Here is a 16,835-nt window from a genome sequence, read left to right on the forward strand (position 1 = left end):
GTATCTATTTTATATTAGATTCCCCTGACAGCAGGTCCTACGACCAGAGCCTCGCATAGGTAGGAGGAAATTCCAAGAAGCATGTATAAGAAACAGGAAGTGTAAGAGAACTGGCAGGGAAGGAGGAAAGAATGTGCTGTTTGAGATTCCTATTGTAGGCAGCAGGAATTTAAGGACCTCTGAGAAGGGACAGAATGTCTCCCAGGATTGCTTAACCAATGGATAGGGGCCAGGAATCTTATCCGGTCGCTCCCATCTCCACTGATTGATAGTTATTCCCAGTGGTGTTCCCTCTTCAGAACTTCCAGGCTGTCTGTGCTTTGGCTGAGACAGAACCTAAGAAAGAATAACAAAGAGAAGCATGGGGTGCATTCAAGGTGGGATGTCTTGAAAGGACAAGGAATTGTTCCCTTATAGCAACAGCTGAAATCAGAGACTGGTTCAGTGGTTGAGACATCATCTTTCAATCTTTTTGTCTTATTTTGTTCTTTTTACCTGAAATGCTTTCCATTACCTCTGTTGTACCTAAGAAATCCTGTTTTAATCCTTACTCTATCACTGTGTTCTAGTCACACTAAATTATTGTGCTGTCTTGAGGCTTTCTTTCTTTTTCTTTCTTTCTTTCTTTCTTTCTTTCTTTCTTTCTTTCTTTCTTTCTTTCTTTCTTTTTAATCGCTTATGATAGTCTTTTTCTAGGATGCTATGCTTTCCACTTCCCACCTCCTAATCTTAACAGCTAATTCAGCTTTTAAAGTGGAATATGTCTCTTTACAGAAGGCTTTTTAACCTCAACAATCCAAGTTAATTGTTTATTTGTTTGTGCTTTTTTTATAATAATTTTTTATTATATTATGTTATTTACCATACAGTTGTTTGTGCTTTTTTAAAGGTACTCATCAAACTCTTTTGGCACTTCTCACTCCCTAATATTGCCCTGTCTTTGTTATCCTGACATTCCCAGGTTGCCTTGAATGGTGCCTTGCCCTTAGAGAGCAGTATACAACTATGGGAAAGAAGATTCATTTTGTTCATTATATTTGAATTGTATCATGTCAGGTAATTTCGGCCCATTTTCCAACAGAATGTTGAAAGCATTGGCATAGAACTTATTTGTAAGCTCATTTTTCAGTCGTTATGTCTTGTCCTACTGAACATAATATATGTCCATGGTACACCTTCTCTCACTGTGTTTTGTACTTAGCAACATATCTTAGACTAAAGTAAAAAAAAAAATGTGTTCCTAATATGGTTTAATTAAAAAATTAGTTTAGCCAAAGCATTTGTTCATTTATTCGTTAATAATAGTAAATTAGCTGTACTTCAAGCCTCACCTTTGCAACATGTTTCAGCACTTCTGTATGGAATGAAGGATTGAATGAATAACAGGAAAAACATAGCTGAAAACCTTGGGGGGAAAAAAAAGAACAAGGGAGTAAATACCATTAAAATAAAGGGAAGAAAAATGGTAGTATCATAGAATAGAAATGCATAGACCATAGCAAATGTATCCAGTGCTGTAAGATTGCTGTAAGCATTCAAGTATTTCCAAAAATTGGCACAATGTGGGATGATAGTTACTCTCTATCTGTCTAGATTTTTGTATGTGACAAAGCAAAATGTATTTTTTTTTAAAAGCGCAAGAGAACGGTCTAACTTTTTAGGTATAGTTGTAGATGGAAACATACATCAAAGCCTTTTATATGAGAAACATCAGTTTTTAAACCTGTGTCTCAATGTAGTTGATACCAAGTGTTGCTTCTTCATGTAATAATCAAATTACTAGAAATAGGAGTTTATTCTCACTGTCTCCACCTCCACTCATCTCCCATTCATTCTTCAAACCATTGCAATAGACTCCTGTTTCTACTTTTCCGCTCGGATTTCTCTAAGTTAATCGATGACCTCTTAGTGGTCAAATCTATTAGACAAGTCTTAGTTCATTTTATTTAACTTACCTTTAAAATTAGACTCTGAAACTCATTATCTTTTTGAAATATCTTTGCTGTCAGTTTCCTGATTTTCCTTTAACGTTTAATGACTCTCACTTCTCTATTAGATTATAAGGGACCATCTTGCTGTATTTCATAATAGCTTGCTCTTGGTAGAAAGGTAAGGAAATGATGTTTAGAAATAATTGTTGAATTGAATGGAATCAAATAACACAGAAAAGAAGAATCAACAAGTCCGTAATGTGGGTAGTATAATTGCATCTGGGAGGATAAGTTCATCTGGAGAGAGCACTGACATAGATTTATTTGAAAGTTTCTCTTTCAGCTGTTGGTCATTTGCTCTCTTTGTTTTTGGCCATCATCTCAGTCTCTTTTTAGATCCTGCTCTTCCATCTGCATGACTCCCATATATGGTAATATTTCCTAAGATTTTATTCTTGGACATCTTCTCACTGTGCATGATCCTATCTGCCTCCTTGGCTTGCATTACCTCCCATATGTATGTTGGCTATTAATTGCATATCTTTAGTTCAGATCTCCTCTTAGCCCTCCTTCTATAGATCCTGGTTATAAATGAAAGAAAAAAAGGATAAAAGGGAGGGATGATAATTGAAGACTGTTCCCCCTCTGAGATTCCTTCTACTTTTACGTATCTGGAACTAACATAACATAATTCCCCCGCTCAAGTCCTAACTTGTGATTTGTTGCCTGACTTCTCTGGTTCAGTCTTTATGGACATCAAACACATTGTTCATTCATTCAAGGTCTTCCCCTTGCCTTATAACCCCTTAGCACTCTGCACTCTGTCCTAGTAAGTGCTCAGACAATATTAATTAGTTGCTATTAGTGATTTGCCTTTCTGTATGCTAAGCAGATTCTTTCCTTGGGGATCTCCCATAGCTTCTGTGAAACTGTTAGAAGCCAGAAAATGTCACAATTCTTCTGCCTAAGATGTATCATCTATTTTTTTCTCCCATTAATCTATAATTATTATGGATTTATTATCCTATAAATATAGGAAGATAGTGTTGTTGTTTTTTTATGCAGCTACACCAGCATTCTCATGTAATCCAAAACTAGGGTGACTGTCTATTTGTTTTAAAAAATACTCTAAAATATAATTTTCACAGAAGGCAAAATATAACTTTTTTGTCTGATGCCTGTTCATTTCTGTTTTATTGTATAGAGGTTATTAAATTAAATGAGGAGGTTATTAAATTAAATGACTAAAAAACTGGGGAGCCATTCATAGTCATTGACACTGTTGGATGAAACTTTTCAAGATACTGTGATCCTTTAGGACTTAATATTATATAAATACAATGCATTAATTTTCCAATGCAGTTTTAAATTTCAGAAAATATCTGCTGAATAGAGTAATTGCCTGATTGTCATTTATGAGCTTACACATAATCTAATTTAAAAGAACTAATTGTAGCAGAATGTTATACTTGTTTAATAATTTAAGGTGTAAGGGCAAGAACAATTAATGCAGATGAAGAAAATTGGACATCAAACTCATTTATTATTCTCCTTGCTCTATTAATCTGTTATCAGCTGGCATAATCGGTGATCTAACTTGGTTTAATTACCATGAAGACTACAATTTAGCTAATCAAAATTTATCATCAGTTCCTCCAACAAAGCAGAAAACATTTTATAATTTTGTAATTATGAAAATACATGATGTACAGTGTTTGTACACGTGCATAAACATTACAATAGTACAATTTCTTTGAGGGAAAATTGATTATTATCACTTATAATCTGACCTCTGGGCTAAGTATAATTTAAGAAAAAAATAGCGCATTTTGAGAACAAGAGAGCTATTGCTCAATGATTTTTTTTTCTTGGATATTTTGTTTGTTTTAACTCTGTACGCGACAGTCTTAAATATTATTAGTTTAGAAATTGTGTAAAAATATGTAAGATCAATTTTGTAACTACTGAGATTGTAAAAATAGGAAATAAAATGAACCATTTCCTGAAAAAAAAAAAGTGATTTTTTTATTTCTCCTCAGCTCCGTAAGGCTATTATAGATCATGTGTCGGACTCCTTTTTGGATACGACAGTCCCGCTTTTGGTTCTCATTGAAGCTGCCAAGAATGGCCGGGAAAAGGAAATAAAAGAATATGCTTCAATATTTCGCGAACACACCAGCAGGCTTATAGAGGTAAGCATGCTAGAACTATAACAACTCTAAATCCAGGAGACTGAAGCTCTCATTCCCCATTTATAGTTGAATTGTACTCAGATAAAAACTTTTGACAACTTATTACAAATTAAGCAAAGTTAAATATTTTTAATGTATATTTTTTTTCACAGCTACACACACACACACACACACACACACACACACAAATTAAGCAAAGTTAAATATTTTTAATGTATATTTTTTTTCACAGCTACACACACACACACACACACACACACAGAGAGAGAAACTGGTTGAATGAAGGTACTTTGTTTTATCCTTACAAATATTTTCTTCCTGTTCTAACAGGAAAGTATCAAATACTCTACTTCATGCCATTTTATTATTTCTCTACCATCTTTTCATGGCTGTATTACTCCTTCGGTCTTTCAAATCATATTCAACTATGTAACATAACTATAGAGAAAGAATGTCAGATATACAGGGGTAGAAATAACTGGAATTAATAAGTGGGGATAGTGGATTGGTCCATGTCCCAGTACAAGCAAGAGGAGATGATAGAACTATAATTTCGTCTGCTTGGAAGCTGGAAGCATGGAAATGCCCCATAATTTGGGGGCAAGGTGGCATATTGCTGAAAGAGCCATAAAATGCTAGATAATTCCTAGGAAACAGATAATAAAACCTGTTCTATTATGGGGATCAGTAAGGCAGCTACAGTATAAGAGAGTCTGAATGGAAGGATTTCTAACACCAGTAAGGTGACAATGCTCACAAGTCCTGGAATCGGCAGCAGAAAGGGGAAAATGTGCTTGACCAGATTCATATACCAGAGCTGATACACTGCTAGGACTTGTCAGTATGACTGCACTGTTGTTTATGGCCAGTGTCTGCTCTCATTGGCAGCACCATGCCATATTGATCATTCAGTGTTCTGACTGCCACACTTTCATATACTGGCTATGAACTTTTGTGGTGAATATGTTTGGGGGCTCAAATTGCTTGTAAAAACTTGTGAGTCAGAAATAGACACCACCTGAATTAGAATCACAGCATTTTATGTAACATATCTTTAATGTAGATCCATTAGGAGGGAAGTTTCCCATGTAGCTAGCATTTTCACTATAAACTCTCTGAGTCCTAATTTTCACATCTAGAAAATGAAAGGAGTTGATAAATAGATAATTACTAAGATCATTTCAGCCCTGAAACTGACCTACCTCCAACTCTGAAATCTACTTTGAACTTCCCAAGAACTCTGTGAGACAGGTTAACTGTTATAATTCCCATTGACCTTAGATGGAAACAAAGTTACAAACCCAGACCAGACTAATTAGAGCCGGAGCTGATTTTCAGGCTTACAATTTTTAACTAATTCATTCAATTATTTATTATATTTCTCATCTTATTTATTCCCTTTTGTGTTCATTCCTCAAATATGCATTCAGTCTTCCCCCCCCAGGAAAATGTTAAAGTAAGAGGCAAAGCAGAAGGAACAGATCATTACAGGCACCTAACTAAGTGTAGCCCCTGACAATCATAATCATTTTTTCTAAAAATATGTTCTGTAAGCTGAAGGCACACTGAATTATGAAAACAACCTTTTGGTGAAATATTCTAAGTAAAAGTTGGTTTCTGCTAAGAAAGTTACGTCCTTATTCCTATTTCTTAGTTTAGTGTTGCTATGAAACATAAAACTCATAAGGTGCTCAATAAAGAAGGGCTTCTTGATCACGGTTTTTTGGGGAAAAGTTCTATCTATTTCTCCTCTTGAGAAGCTTTTACAGTTCTGAGAAATCCATAGATGAGACAACCTCTTAAGTCAGAATTTCCCCAAATCAGTTTACCTAAGGAGCTCTTCTTTCCACGACACTTACTACTAAGGCAGTGCCCTGAAGGAATGCTTGAGAATGCTACCTTAGTTTATTGTGAAATGATGGTTTATCAGAAGGGGGAATGAACCATGAGAGACTATGGACTCTGGGAAACAAACTGAGGGCGTCAGAGGGGAGGGGGGTGGGGGAATGGGATAGGCTGGTGATGGGTAGTACGGAGGGCACGTATTGCATGGTGCACTGGTGTTATACGCAAGTAATCCATCATGGAACTTTACATCAAAAACTAGGGATGTACTGTATGGTGACTAACATAATATAATAAAAAATTATTATAAAAAATGATGGCTTATTATTATGGAGATAGAGCTCTACGAATCTGTTTTAAATATTTAAGGATCTTGAAAATTCTGTATTTCATGTGAACATTGAAAGAATGAAAGATTTTATAATTTTGAGCTCCTGGGGGACTGAGAATGAGTTTTACGTTGAAATTCCCCTTAATACAAATAATGAGAATATGCTCGCTTTGGAGTCACAGTTCTCACTCTTGTATTACTTAGAAACTGGCCTAAGTCATTTTCAGTTCCAGTTAGCTTATACTACGCAACACACCATTTCCAAACTTAGTGGCTTAAAACAACCATTTAATATTCTTTCACTGATCGGTAGGTTGGCTGGGCAGATGGGCAACTCTCATGTGATTACTGTCAAATATTGGCTGGGAATGGAGCCCTCGAAAGCTTTGACTGGGCTCGACATACAAGATGTCCCATTCATATGACTGAAAGTGCATGAGAGCTATCAGCTGGGATCTTGGCCGTGGCTCTTCGCTGGAGGACTAATACATGGCCTTTCCATGTGGCTTCAGCTTCTTGCAGAATAGTTGCTGGTTCTGAGATGAGGGGTCCCCAAAGCAAGTCAGAGATGGGAAGTAGATGCTGATATCCGGTTAAGGCCTGGGCCCAGAAATCGGCAGAATACCACTTCCACTATATATTATTGGTCAAAGCAACCATGGAGCCTGCCCAAACAGGAGGGGAGGCAGGGAGGCCTGAGACTTCACCTCTCAATGGAAAGAATAGCAAAATATGTGGCCACCTTTATTCTATTGTACTTCTCAGGACCTCGTTTGCTTTATATAAAGTGAAAGTTAATAAGATAATGTCTAAGGTCACTGCCAGTTTCTAAAATTCTTTGATATAACAAATACTTTTTACAATTGAGAGACTTCTAATTTTCTTTTTCTTTTTTTTTTTTTTAAAGATTTTATTATTTATTTGAGAGAAGGGGGGGAGGGGCACAAGCAGACTCCCCGCTGAGCACCGAGCCTGATGCAGGGCTCTGATCTTACAACCTGATCATGACCTGAGCAGAAATCAAGAGCCAGATGCTTAACTGACGGGGCCACCCAGGAGCCCCAAGACTCCTAATTTCCTAACAGCTATAGACTTTGGAGAAAATGAAAATGGTTTTTAAGTATACTGCTTGCCCACTAGGTTGTTTATATATATCAAGAAGAAAAAAAAGAAAAAGAACACTTCATTTATCTCCCAGGAAAAGTTCTTTTTGAAAGCAGCTGTCTAACCAAGGCAACAGAAAATCATCATTAATTTACTACAAACATTGAGCCAGAAGTGCCTGTGACAGAGTCCAGGGAAATAGGAGAGCTTAAATATATCAGTTTCAGAAGACATTGTAAGTTTACTTTGTATAGATTGTTTACCAATCTTCCACCTTTGTTTTCCCTAGTACTCCTCCACCCAGACTTCTTAGACCCATCTTATTCCCAAGCTGGGTAATTTGACAGAGCAGGACAGAAAGTCTTAGATTCTAAATGACTTCAAGGAAAAGCTATTTTCAACATGTCTGGGTTTTGATACCTCAACTGTGTTTGTCAGAGAAATCTAAAATCAGTGAACTTGTTGCAGTAAGACTTAAATGAAAAGTTCATTTTTAAAGAATTCCTATCAGATCTTTGAAGAACAGCTCCATGCTGTTAATGGAACACATTAGATAGTGGTTAAAATTGTAACTTTTACCAAAAAAATAAAAATAAAAATAAAAAAATAAAAATAAATAAAAATTAAAAAAAAAGAAAAGAAAAAAACTGGATTTGAACACAAAGCAAAAACAAAACAAAACAAAACATAAAGCATTTAGAAATACTATGAGTAATAATTAAACAACCAAAAGGACTTGGGGTATTGGAGAAAAGGAGTTGGAATGAGGAGAAGAATGGCCAGTAAATTGGGCCTGAACTTTCCCATTCTCTAGTGGGGTCATGTCTGAGGTCTCCTGTTACATTGTCATGTAGTTTGGTATAAAATGATCGTGGGTGAAATGATGGTTATAAAACTCTGGGTAGTGTCAATAACTGGAGAACCTAGATCCTTATGGCTAATTTTGTTTAGTTATGCTGAACCAAGGAACTAGGATGAAAGGCTTATCCTACTTAGAACATCCAAGTTACTCTGTGTTTTTGGGTCTACCAAACCACAGTGGGTATGAGAAGAAGGAGTCAAAAGGTTGGCATTTTAAAATCATCTTTACATAGTGATTAGCTATTTAATGACAAATATGCTTATTGAATTATACTCCCCATTATTTGGTCTTGAACTGATGGTGAATTAGGGCACCATTAACTCTACTGACTTCCACCAATAATACCTATTAAACAGGAAGTTTAAAATACTAATTTTATCTTAAAATTTAAACTATTCACTAATTCTAGAGAGTAAGAATTTTATCTGTCATCACTTAGAGCCTATTGTGTTAGCCAAGTCTATGCAGTTAGTACTCCATAAATCTGCACTGAATGAAAGACAACATTCGTTAACAGTAACTCACTTTTGTTTCTCTCTAAAAAGTTAACTTTGGGGATTCCAGTAACTGGACTTGAGACAATGTCTAAGCCCAGTTACTTAAGAGGGTGCCTTCCTATTCTACTGTACATGAATACTTGAAAATAATTCTTCACAATGATATTAGCAAACACCTTTGCCATCAATTATCAAACACAAACACTATAAACTCTATTGCAGATCTCCCTCAGATGGAGTTTATCACAGTTAGATAACATTTTCAAAGAGCTTTACCCACTTCAAGATAATAGTTTGTAAATTTAATGTGGTAATATAATTGTTACTCAGAAGAATGCCATTGCATTCAATACATGCATTGCTTATTACAATGGCTGTTATTTAATATTTCTTTAAAATTAATTTCTAAAAACTCCACTATTATTTTTGAATCATACTACAATTTGTTCTCAGCAATCAGTTCATGCTGAACACTACATAGTAGCTACCAACTAAAAAGGTAAAAATCTCCAGTTTATCCCATGGATTTTACCATATTAATTATTATTAAATATGACAGTGTTAATGATCTAGGCCTGAAAATTTTCTGTGAATTAGAGAAGTTTCTCCATGTGAAAAGCCAGTTTCGTCAGTGCTTTGACTTACTCATCAAAAATTCATCTGTCTTGATGCACCTTATTTTAGTAAGTTTCATGGGAGCCTTTCATCAAAAAGGAAAAAGTGGGTGGACATTTAATTATAATACTTCCCTCCAACCTACAAAGCTGATTGTTCCCACTCACAAAATGGCGAGCCAGATTTAGCAAAGCCCCAGTGCCAAGAGAGAAGGCTGTAGAGGGGACTCTTGCTGTTTGCAAGAAGTGCTTAGAGCTCTCAGCTCTACTTTTATCTTTGCTTTTTGACAGATCCTGTTCTAGTGTCACACATTGCTTTAATTGATCATCTGTTATCAAATAAGGATATGCTCAGTTACAAATAAATAAAGCTTTTAGAGTCCCATCTCGTTCTTCCTCCTCCCCCCAAAAAAGAAAAAAAATGAAAGAATAGAACAAACCCATACTTACACTTGTACACAAACCGACAACTGTTCTCAGTGAACATCTTGGCAGCTCTCCTCTTTTGATGGGGAAGGGATGTTACAGCTAAGTCAGGAATGCTTTTGCTTATATAGAGCACAGGTGTGACTGCCCACTCCCTGATTAGAAACTGTTCAGCATCTTAATCCCTGTCAGCTAAAGCTTATGTTGAGCATGATCCTTAAGAGCCTAACCTGAATGCACAGTGAGTGACCGTTCCATATTGGAGAGGGTTCTTTATAAATTTTCTATTCATGGTGCTTGGAATACAGGGAAATGGAGAGTGATACAATTATAGAAAAGTCAGAGCCTTTCCATAGTCAGATGTAGGTATTTTTGAATGAGATATTAGTGTTTTGGAATTAAAATATGGTATTAGAGTAGTTTAGGAATTTAGTATGAACTAAGCAATAGAAGCAATATTTACATTAAAACTTGATGACTAGGCAGGAATTGGATTTGAAAAACTAGAACTCCAAGTTGAGATATAAGTGTGACTAAAGTCACTAAAGTCACAGTGCTCATTCCTATGTTCCAGTAATATAATAGAAATGAAATCTAGATCATTAAGTTGGCTGAAGCATGAAGTGGGATAAAGACAGTTGATCAATACCCTTGAATATTTGATTGCCAGGGTGAATTGCTTGGATTTCATCTTAAGAACTGGATGATCCAGTAATGGGTTTGGAAAACTGCAGTTGCTTCTCACCACAGAAGGGTCTAAAGGGAAGCCCTATTTTAGGAGAGTTTGTGTATGGATTATTTCATATCTGGATATAAAAATTTTCTAACCCCCAACAATTGATTAGATTCTCAGGAATATAAGCTGGCATTTAAAAAGACTGCATTTAAGACTTAATTTAATCTTATACATTAAAGAGAAGAAAACTCTGTTTAATCATGAACTTGGAACATAAAAGCAAGTGACTCAAGACTTAATGACATTAGATTGATGCTATCCAATAGAAATAGAGAGCAGAACACATATATAATTTAAAATTTTCTAGTAGTCAGACTAAAAAAAAAAGTAAAGTTAACAGGTAAAACCAATCTTAATAATATGTTTTATTTAATCCAGTATACCCCAAATACTATCATTTCAACATGTAATAAATATAAAAACTATTAATGAGATATCTTATTTTTTTGTACTGAGGCTTAGAAACCTGGCGTATATTTTGTACATACAGCCTATCTTAATCTAGACTATCTATATTTTTAGTGTACAATAGCCATACATGACTGGTGGCCATGTATGAGACAGTAGAGTTCTAGGTAGATGATTAGCAAGTTGAGGACAGGAATATATTCATTCATTCATTCAGCAAATATGTCTTAAGTGCCTGCGGTGTGCTATGTACTCTGCTGGACCCTGGGAATACTGTCTAGGGCCTTTGTTTTTGTTTTCCTAGATGGATGTACAGTAAGTACAGCATTCAGTAAATCATTAATGAATTAAATAGTATATAAACAAAGTAGAATGTCAGTTAATCCTATGGAAAAATTTAAAAGATGGCAAATAGCCTGACTTATTAAGTAAGGTGTAAAATATGGAGACAGACTTGGTTTTGAAGCTTGGCTTGATGTTTTTGGGAAAGTCACTTAATATCACTTGTTTTATTCTGTAACAGACATACTCCATTGTAAAGTGAAAACAATAGTGAGATTGAATGGGATGACGCATTAAAGTACCAAATGCCACATGATGTGGACATTGGTGTTCAGTGAACTGGTGTTCAGTTTTCTTCCCTTTCCTCTTTTAAACATTTTTTCCCCAAAGTCTTATGTGGAAAGAGGTCACTTGAGTCTCCAAAACTCCTGATGAGCAATGACATTTTCCTTTTGAAAAATTCATTTTGTAAGGAATTTCAAATATACTATACTCGTTGGACATTTGCATCCAACTTCCAAACATAGGTAAGTTATTTTTCAGGAATATTAACAGACCGAAAATGGCATGTACAAAATGTCCAGCTGAAATTATGTCCCTAAGGTTTTGATATACACTTAATTGGTGTATGAAATTTTTCTGAAACTTTTCAGTATTATTCTCCATGATGGTATTTGGCCAGGAGTTAACAAGCAAACACGCTAACTAACAATTACTGATGAATAATTCCAGGCCCAGAAGTGAAACTTCGTTTTAATCACCAGTCTGATTATGCAGGCTGGGACTGATCTATTTCTTTTAATCAATTCGCTATTCACTCAATTAAAAAAAAATAGAGTGAGTTCCTACAACGTGCTGTATAGAGCTCATCTGTACAGAGCCCTGCATTTAAAACTTGATTCCATTTTTGTCTTTTGTGTTTCAAAACATATGACTCCCCTGCAAAACAAATCTATTCCCTTGAATAAGTGACTTTAGCAAATCATTGAGCATCTCTAGAATTCAGTTTCATCATCTGTAAATGGAAAATGAGGGATTAAATCATCTCTATTCCTGGCATTTGAAATTCTAGAAACCTAAGAGAAGAGATCTTTTATTTGTTTTATATGTATAGTTAATTTGGTGGTGGATGGAGGAGGCTGGTTAATCAGAAGTTTGGAGGGTGGTTATTTTGTTGCTTTTACAGGACAAAAAAACTTTTTTTGAATAATAAAGAGAAGAACAAAATAGGGAAGAAAATAAGGTAAAATAAATAAAACATTTCGTAATCTGTGCCAGCATCATGTAATGCACCTTATACTTACTACCTCATTACAGCCGTGCTCACAATGATGGAGATAAATATTTTTATTGCCATTTTGCTGATAAGGAAACCCTAGCTGAGAAAAATTAAGCAACTTGCCTAAGGTCAAATAGCTAAATGGCAGAGTAGGGAATCAAATTGGTTCTTTCAGTGGCAGAGGTTAAAGGAATCAAGGTAGCACAATAAATCTAAAAATGGAAAGTGAGCCCAAGTCTTATATATTGTTTAATTTCTTGATAGAGAGAAGAGACATATTTCTGAATGCTTTTAGTTGAGGGACCTGCTATCAAATGGATCAATCTGCAAAAGTTTTAAGAATTGATTTTTTTTTTCCTACAGAGACTAATCTTTTTTTTTTTTTTTAAATATGGTAGACACACCATGTTATATGAATTTCAGGTATACAACTTAGTGATTTGACAAGTCTATACATCAGCTATGTTCACCATTAAGTGTAGCTCTAATCTTATTCTACTTTCCTTAACTAGAGAAGCAGAAAGCCAGAAGCACACATTTATGCCCATGAAATCCTTCTGCATGCAGTCATTCTTTTTAGCTGATAGGTAACTGCTTAGCTAATAGTGATTAGTCCAGGGTATAAGACCTAAGTGAGATCAGGCATCATCTTCTGATGAGAAAGTATAAGTAATCCACTTGTAAGTTGACTGTTTGGAACTTGGAATATATTTTGCCTATTAATCAGTATTATGTATACTATTTAGCTTCCTCAGTTAGTCCACAAAAGCCTATTGAGTCCTTAATAGAAGTTAAAACTTACAGAGCATTTTATTAGGAGTTTTCTTCCTAACTTAAAATGCATTTAGAGGTGCCTCTCCCCATCAGTCAGCTCCTTTTTCAGTCTTGTGTGCAGAGTATCCCTAAGGTAGGGGCAGAAAATTCAAATGCTTACAGTAGGGGACAAAAAGTAATGAATGAAAGGGCTCGGTATGGTATGGTGGGCCTGTTATGAAATGGAGAGCATAAGCTTAGTCTAAGGGTTGGTCTCTACTCATCTTCAGTCAGTTATTGCTCTGCATAAATTCATGCCCTGTTTTGTCAGATATTACAACTTCTCAAAAGAACTCAGAAATACAGATTTTAATATAAAAATATGTTGGTTTCTAAGTATAGATAGCTAAATCAGTTTAAAACAAAATAAAATAGGAGTGCCAGGGTAGCTCAGTTGGTTAAGCATCCGACTCTTGATTTTGACTTAGGTCACGGACTCATCATGGTTGTGGGATTGAGCCCCGCATCAGGCTCTGTGTTCAGTGTGGAGTCTGCCTCAGATTCTCTCTTCCTCTTCCCTCCCACTCACTTTCTCTCTCTCTCTCTCAAATAAATAAATAAAATCTTAAAAAAAATAAAATAAAACCACAACCCCATCATTTGTGGCAATGCATAATGCCAAGGCCCACTAGTTTTATAATCTCTGCTCTAAGGTCAAGCTTAAGCAAGGTGGATGTTTGTAAGTGATGTAGATTATATCTGGAGGATGTCTTGTTAGTAAGAATCAGATATTATAGTTAGGTGGGTAAAATGAAGGAAGGTAACTTGATTTGGGGAAGTGGGTTCTTTCTGCTTTTCTTCCTTATAGTGGTTAACCTTGAAGTAGGTGGTGAATTGAAAAGAGTTAAGAGCACAGTGAAGATAAGCTATTTCCTCCTATCTCCTCTGCTGCTTGCAAACACAGTCAGGGTAGGAGTAGGGAGAGAGAAAGTGGGATCTTCCCAAAGGATCATCTAAATGTATGTTAGACACAGTGAAAGCTCTAGCTTTGTTTATCCAGAAAATCCCTTTCATAAAAAAACACTTAGGCTTGGCACTTTCTGCAAGATGGAAGTGTAGATTTGATGCCTTTAAAGAAATGCTCCCATTACTGAAAAACAAAATCAAATTTACTCTGCATTCCATTGATGACTTTGTCTGAAGTGTAGGCAGCATGAAAAAAGCCTTAATTTTTTCTAAATCTCTCTGACATTTTTGTGATATTTTATACATGGAGTTCTGAAAGAACACCAGAACATCCTTAGAGGGTTTGACTTTTGTGCTTTGAATCTGTCTAATAAATGACTACTACAGATTATCTTTTTCTTCCCCCATCTTTCTTTCACTTAACTTTCCCTCTCACTCTTTCAGTCCAGCTATTTGTATAGTCAAATTATTTCTCATTGTGTCCAAGAAGAATATCTAAGATTGTTTTAGTTTTCCTTTGCTAGCAACATGATGTCTAAAGAGTTTGTATTATATTTGCAAAAAGTCATTTATTCTTCAAATAAGTATTTTTACTGGCACAAAAATAGACACATAGATCAATGGAACAGAGTAGAAAACCAACCCAGAAATGAACCCACAACTATATGGTCAATTAATCTTCAACAAAATAGGAAAGAATATCCAATGGGAACAAGTCCCTTCAAAAAATAGTGTTGGTAAAACTGGACAGCAACATGCAAAAGACTGAAACTGGCCCACTTTCTTACACCATACACAAAAATAAATTCAAAATGGGTAAAAGGCCTAAATGTGAGACCTGAAAACATAAAAATCCTAGAGGAGAACAAAGGTACTAACCTCTTTGACACTGGCCCTGGCAACTTCTAATGGCTCCAGAGGCAAGGGAAACAAAAGCAAAAATAAACTATTGGGACTTGATCAAAATAAAAAGCTGCGCAGGAAAGGGAACAATCAACAAAACTAAAGGCAGCCTACGGAATGGGAGAAGATATTTTGCGTCTCTACAGATTTGCCTATTCTGAATATTAGATATAAATGGAAGCATACAATATGTGGAATTTGTGATGGGCTTCTTTAACTTCACATGATGTATTCAAGGTTTATTCATGTGTAGTATGTATCAGTACTTCATTCCTTTTTATGGGTAATTTGTTGTATGGATATACCACATGTTATTTATCCATTTATAAATTGATGGACATCTGAATTGTTTCAATTTTTGGCTATTATGAATAATTCTAATGAACATTTCAATATAAGTTTCTGTATAGGCATATGTTTTTATTTATCTTGGGTATATACCTGATAGTGAAATTTCTGGATCCTATGATAACTCTGTATTAAGCACTTGAGAAACTACCTGACTATTTTCTGGTGGCATCATGTTGTACCATTTTATATCCTCACAACCAGTGTATGAAGGTTACAGTTCCCATCCTTGCCAACACTTGTTATTGTTTGCCTTTGATTATAGTCATTTTAGTAGGCATGAAGTGGTATCTCATTGTGGCTTTGATTTGCATTTCTCTGTAGCTAATTATGTTTAACAGTATTTTATGTGCATTTTTATACTTTTTTGTTTGAGGAAATAATTTATTTAGATCCTTTGCCCATTTAAAAAAATGAGTATTTGTCCTTTTTTCTTATTGGGGTATAATATATAATAGTTCTTTATATATTCTAGAAGCATGTTTCTTATTAGATATATGAATTTGAAAATTTTCTCCCTTTCCGTAGCTTGTCTTTTCAGTTTCATGATGGTATCCTTTGAAGCACAAAAGTTTAAAGTTTTGATGGTGCTTTTTTTTCTATTTTTTTATTTTGGTTTCATATCTACAAAACCATTGCCTAATCAAAAGTTATGAAGATTAACTTGTATGTTTTCTTCTAAAACTTCTATACTTTTAGCTTTTATAGTTAGGTCTTTGATCAGCTTTGAATTAGTTTTTATATCTAGTATTAGGCAAGAGTCCAATTTCATTTTTTTGCATGTGGATATTCATTAGTCTTAACACCATTTGTTGAAAAAACTATTTTCCAATTGAGTTGCTGTAATAAATTGACTATAAATGTGAGGGATTATTTCTAGATTTATTTTTATTCTGTTGATCTGTGCTTGTTCTTATGTCAGTACCACTCTGTCTTGGTTACTTACTGCAGCTTTGTAGTAAGTTTTAAAAAAAGAAAGTGTGAGTCCTCCAACTTCATTCTTTTTTAAGATATTTCTGGCTATTATAAGCCCCTTAAATTTTCGAATAATTTTAAATATGTTACTTCTGAAAAAAAAAAAACACATCTGGGAGTTTGATAGGGATTGGGTTGAATCTGTAGATCAGTTTGAGGAGTATTGCCATCTTAACAATAAGTTTTCCAATCCATGAAAATGGAATGTCTTCTCTTTTATTTAGATTGGCTTTAATTTCTTTCAACAGTGTTTTATAGTTTTCAGTGTATAAGTCTGCACTTCTTTTATTAATTATGTTCCTAAAGTTTTATTCTTTTTAATGCTTTTGTAAATGGTATTGTTTCTCAATTTCATTTTTAGATTTTTTTTGGTTGTATATTGA

At 34.9% G+C, this 16,835-nt stretch overlaps 1 protein-coding gene across 1 annotated transcript in view; it reads left to right on the top strand.

Moving 5' to 3' along the window:
* The window catches only part of CTNNA3 (catenin alpha 3), a 1,592,500-nt gene that overhangs the window by 896,989 nt on the left and 678,676 nt on the right, over positions 1-16,835 (top strand). Inside the window, exon 10 of the mRNA XM_008695933.2 lies at positions 3,971-4,123. Within this exon, the coding sequence (XP_008694155.2) occupies positions 3,971-4,123 (153 nt within the window). The remainder of the gene's footprint in view (positions 1-3,970; positions 4,124-16,835) is intronic.

The sequence above is a fragment of the Ursus maritimus genome, unplaced genomic scaffold (genome assembly GCF_017311325.1).
Source record: "Ursus maritimus isolate PB19 unplaced genomic scaffold, ASM1731132v1 scaffold_7, whole genome shotgun sequence".
In the NCBI taxonomy this organism is placed as follows: Eukaryota; Metazoa; Chordata; class Mammalia; order Carnivora; family Ursidae; genus Ursus; species Ursus maritimus.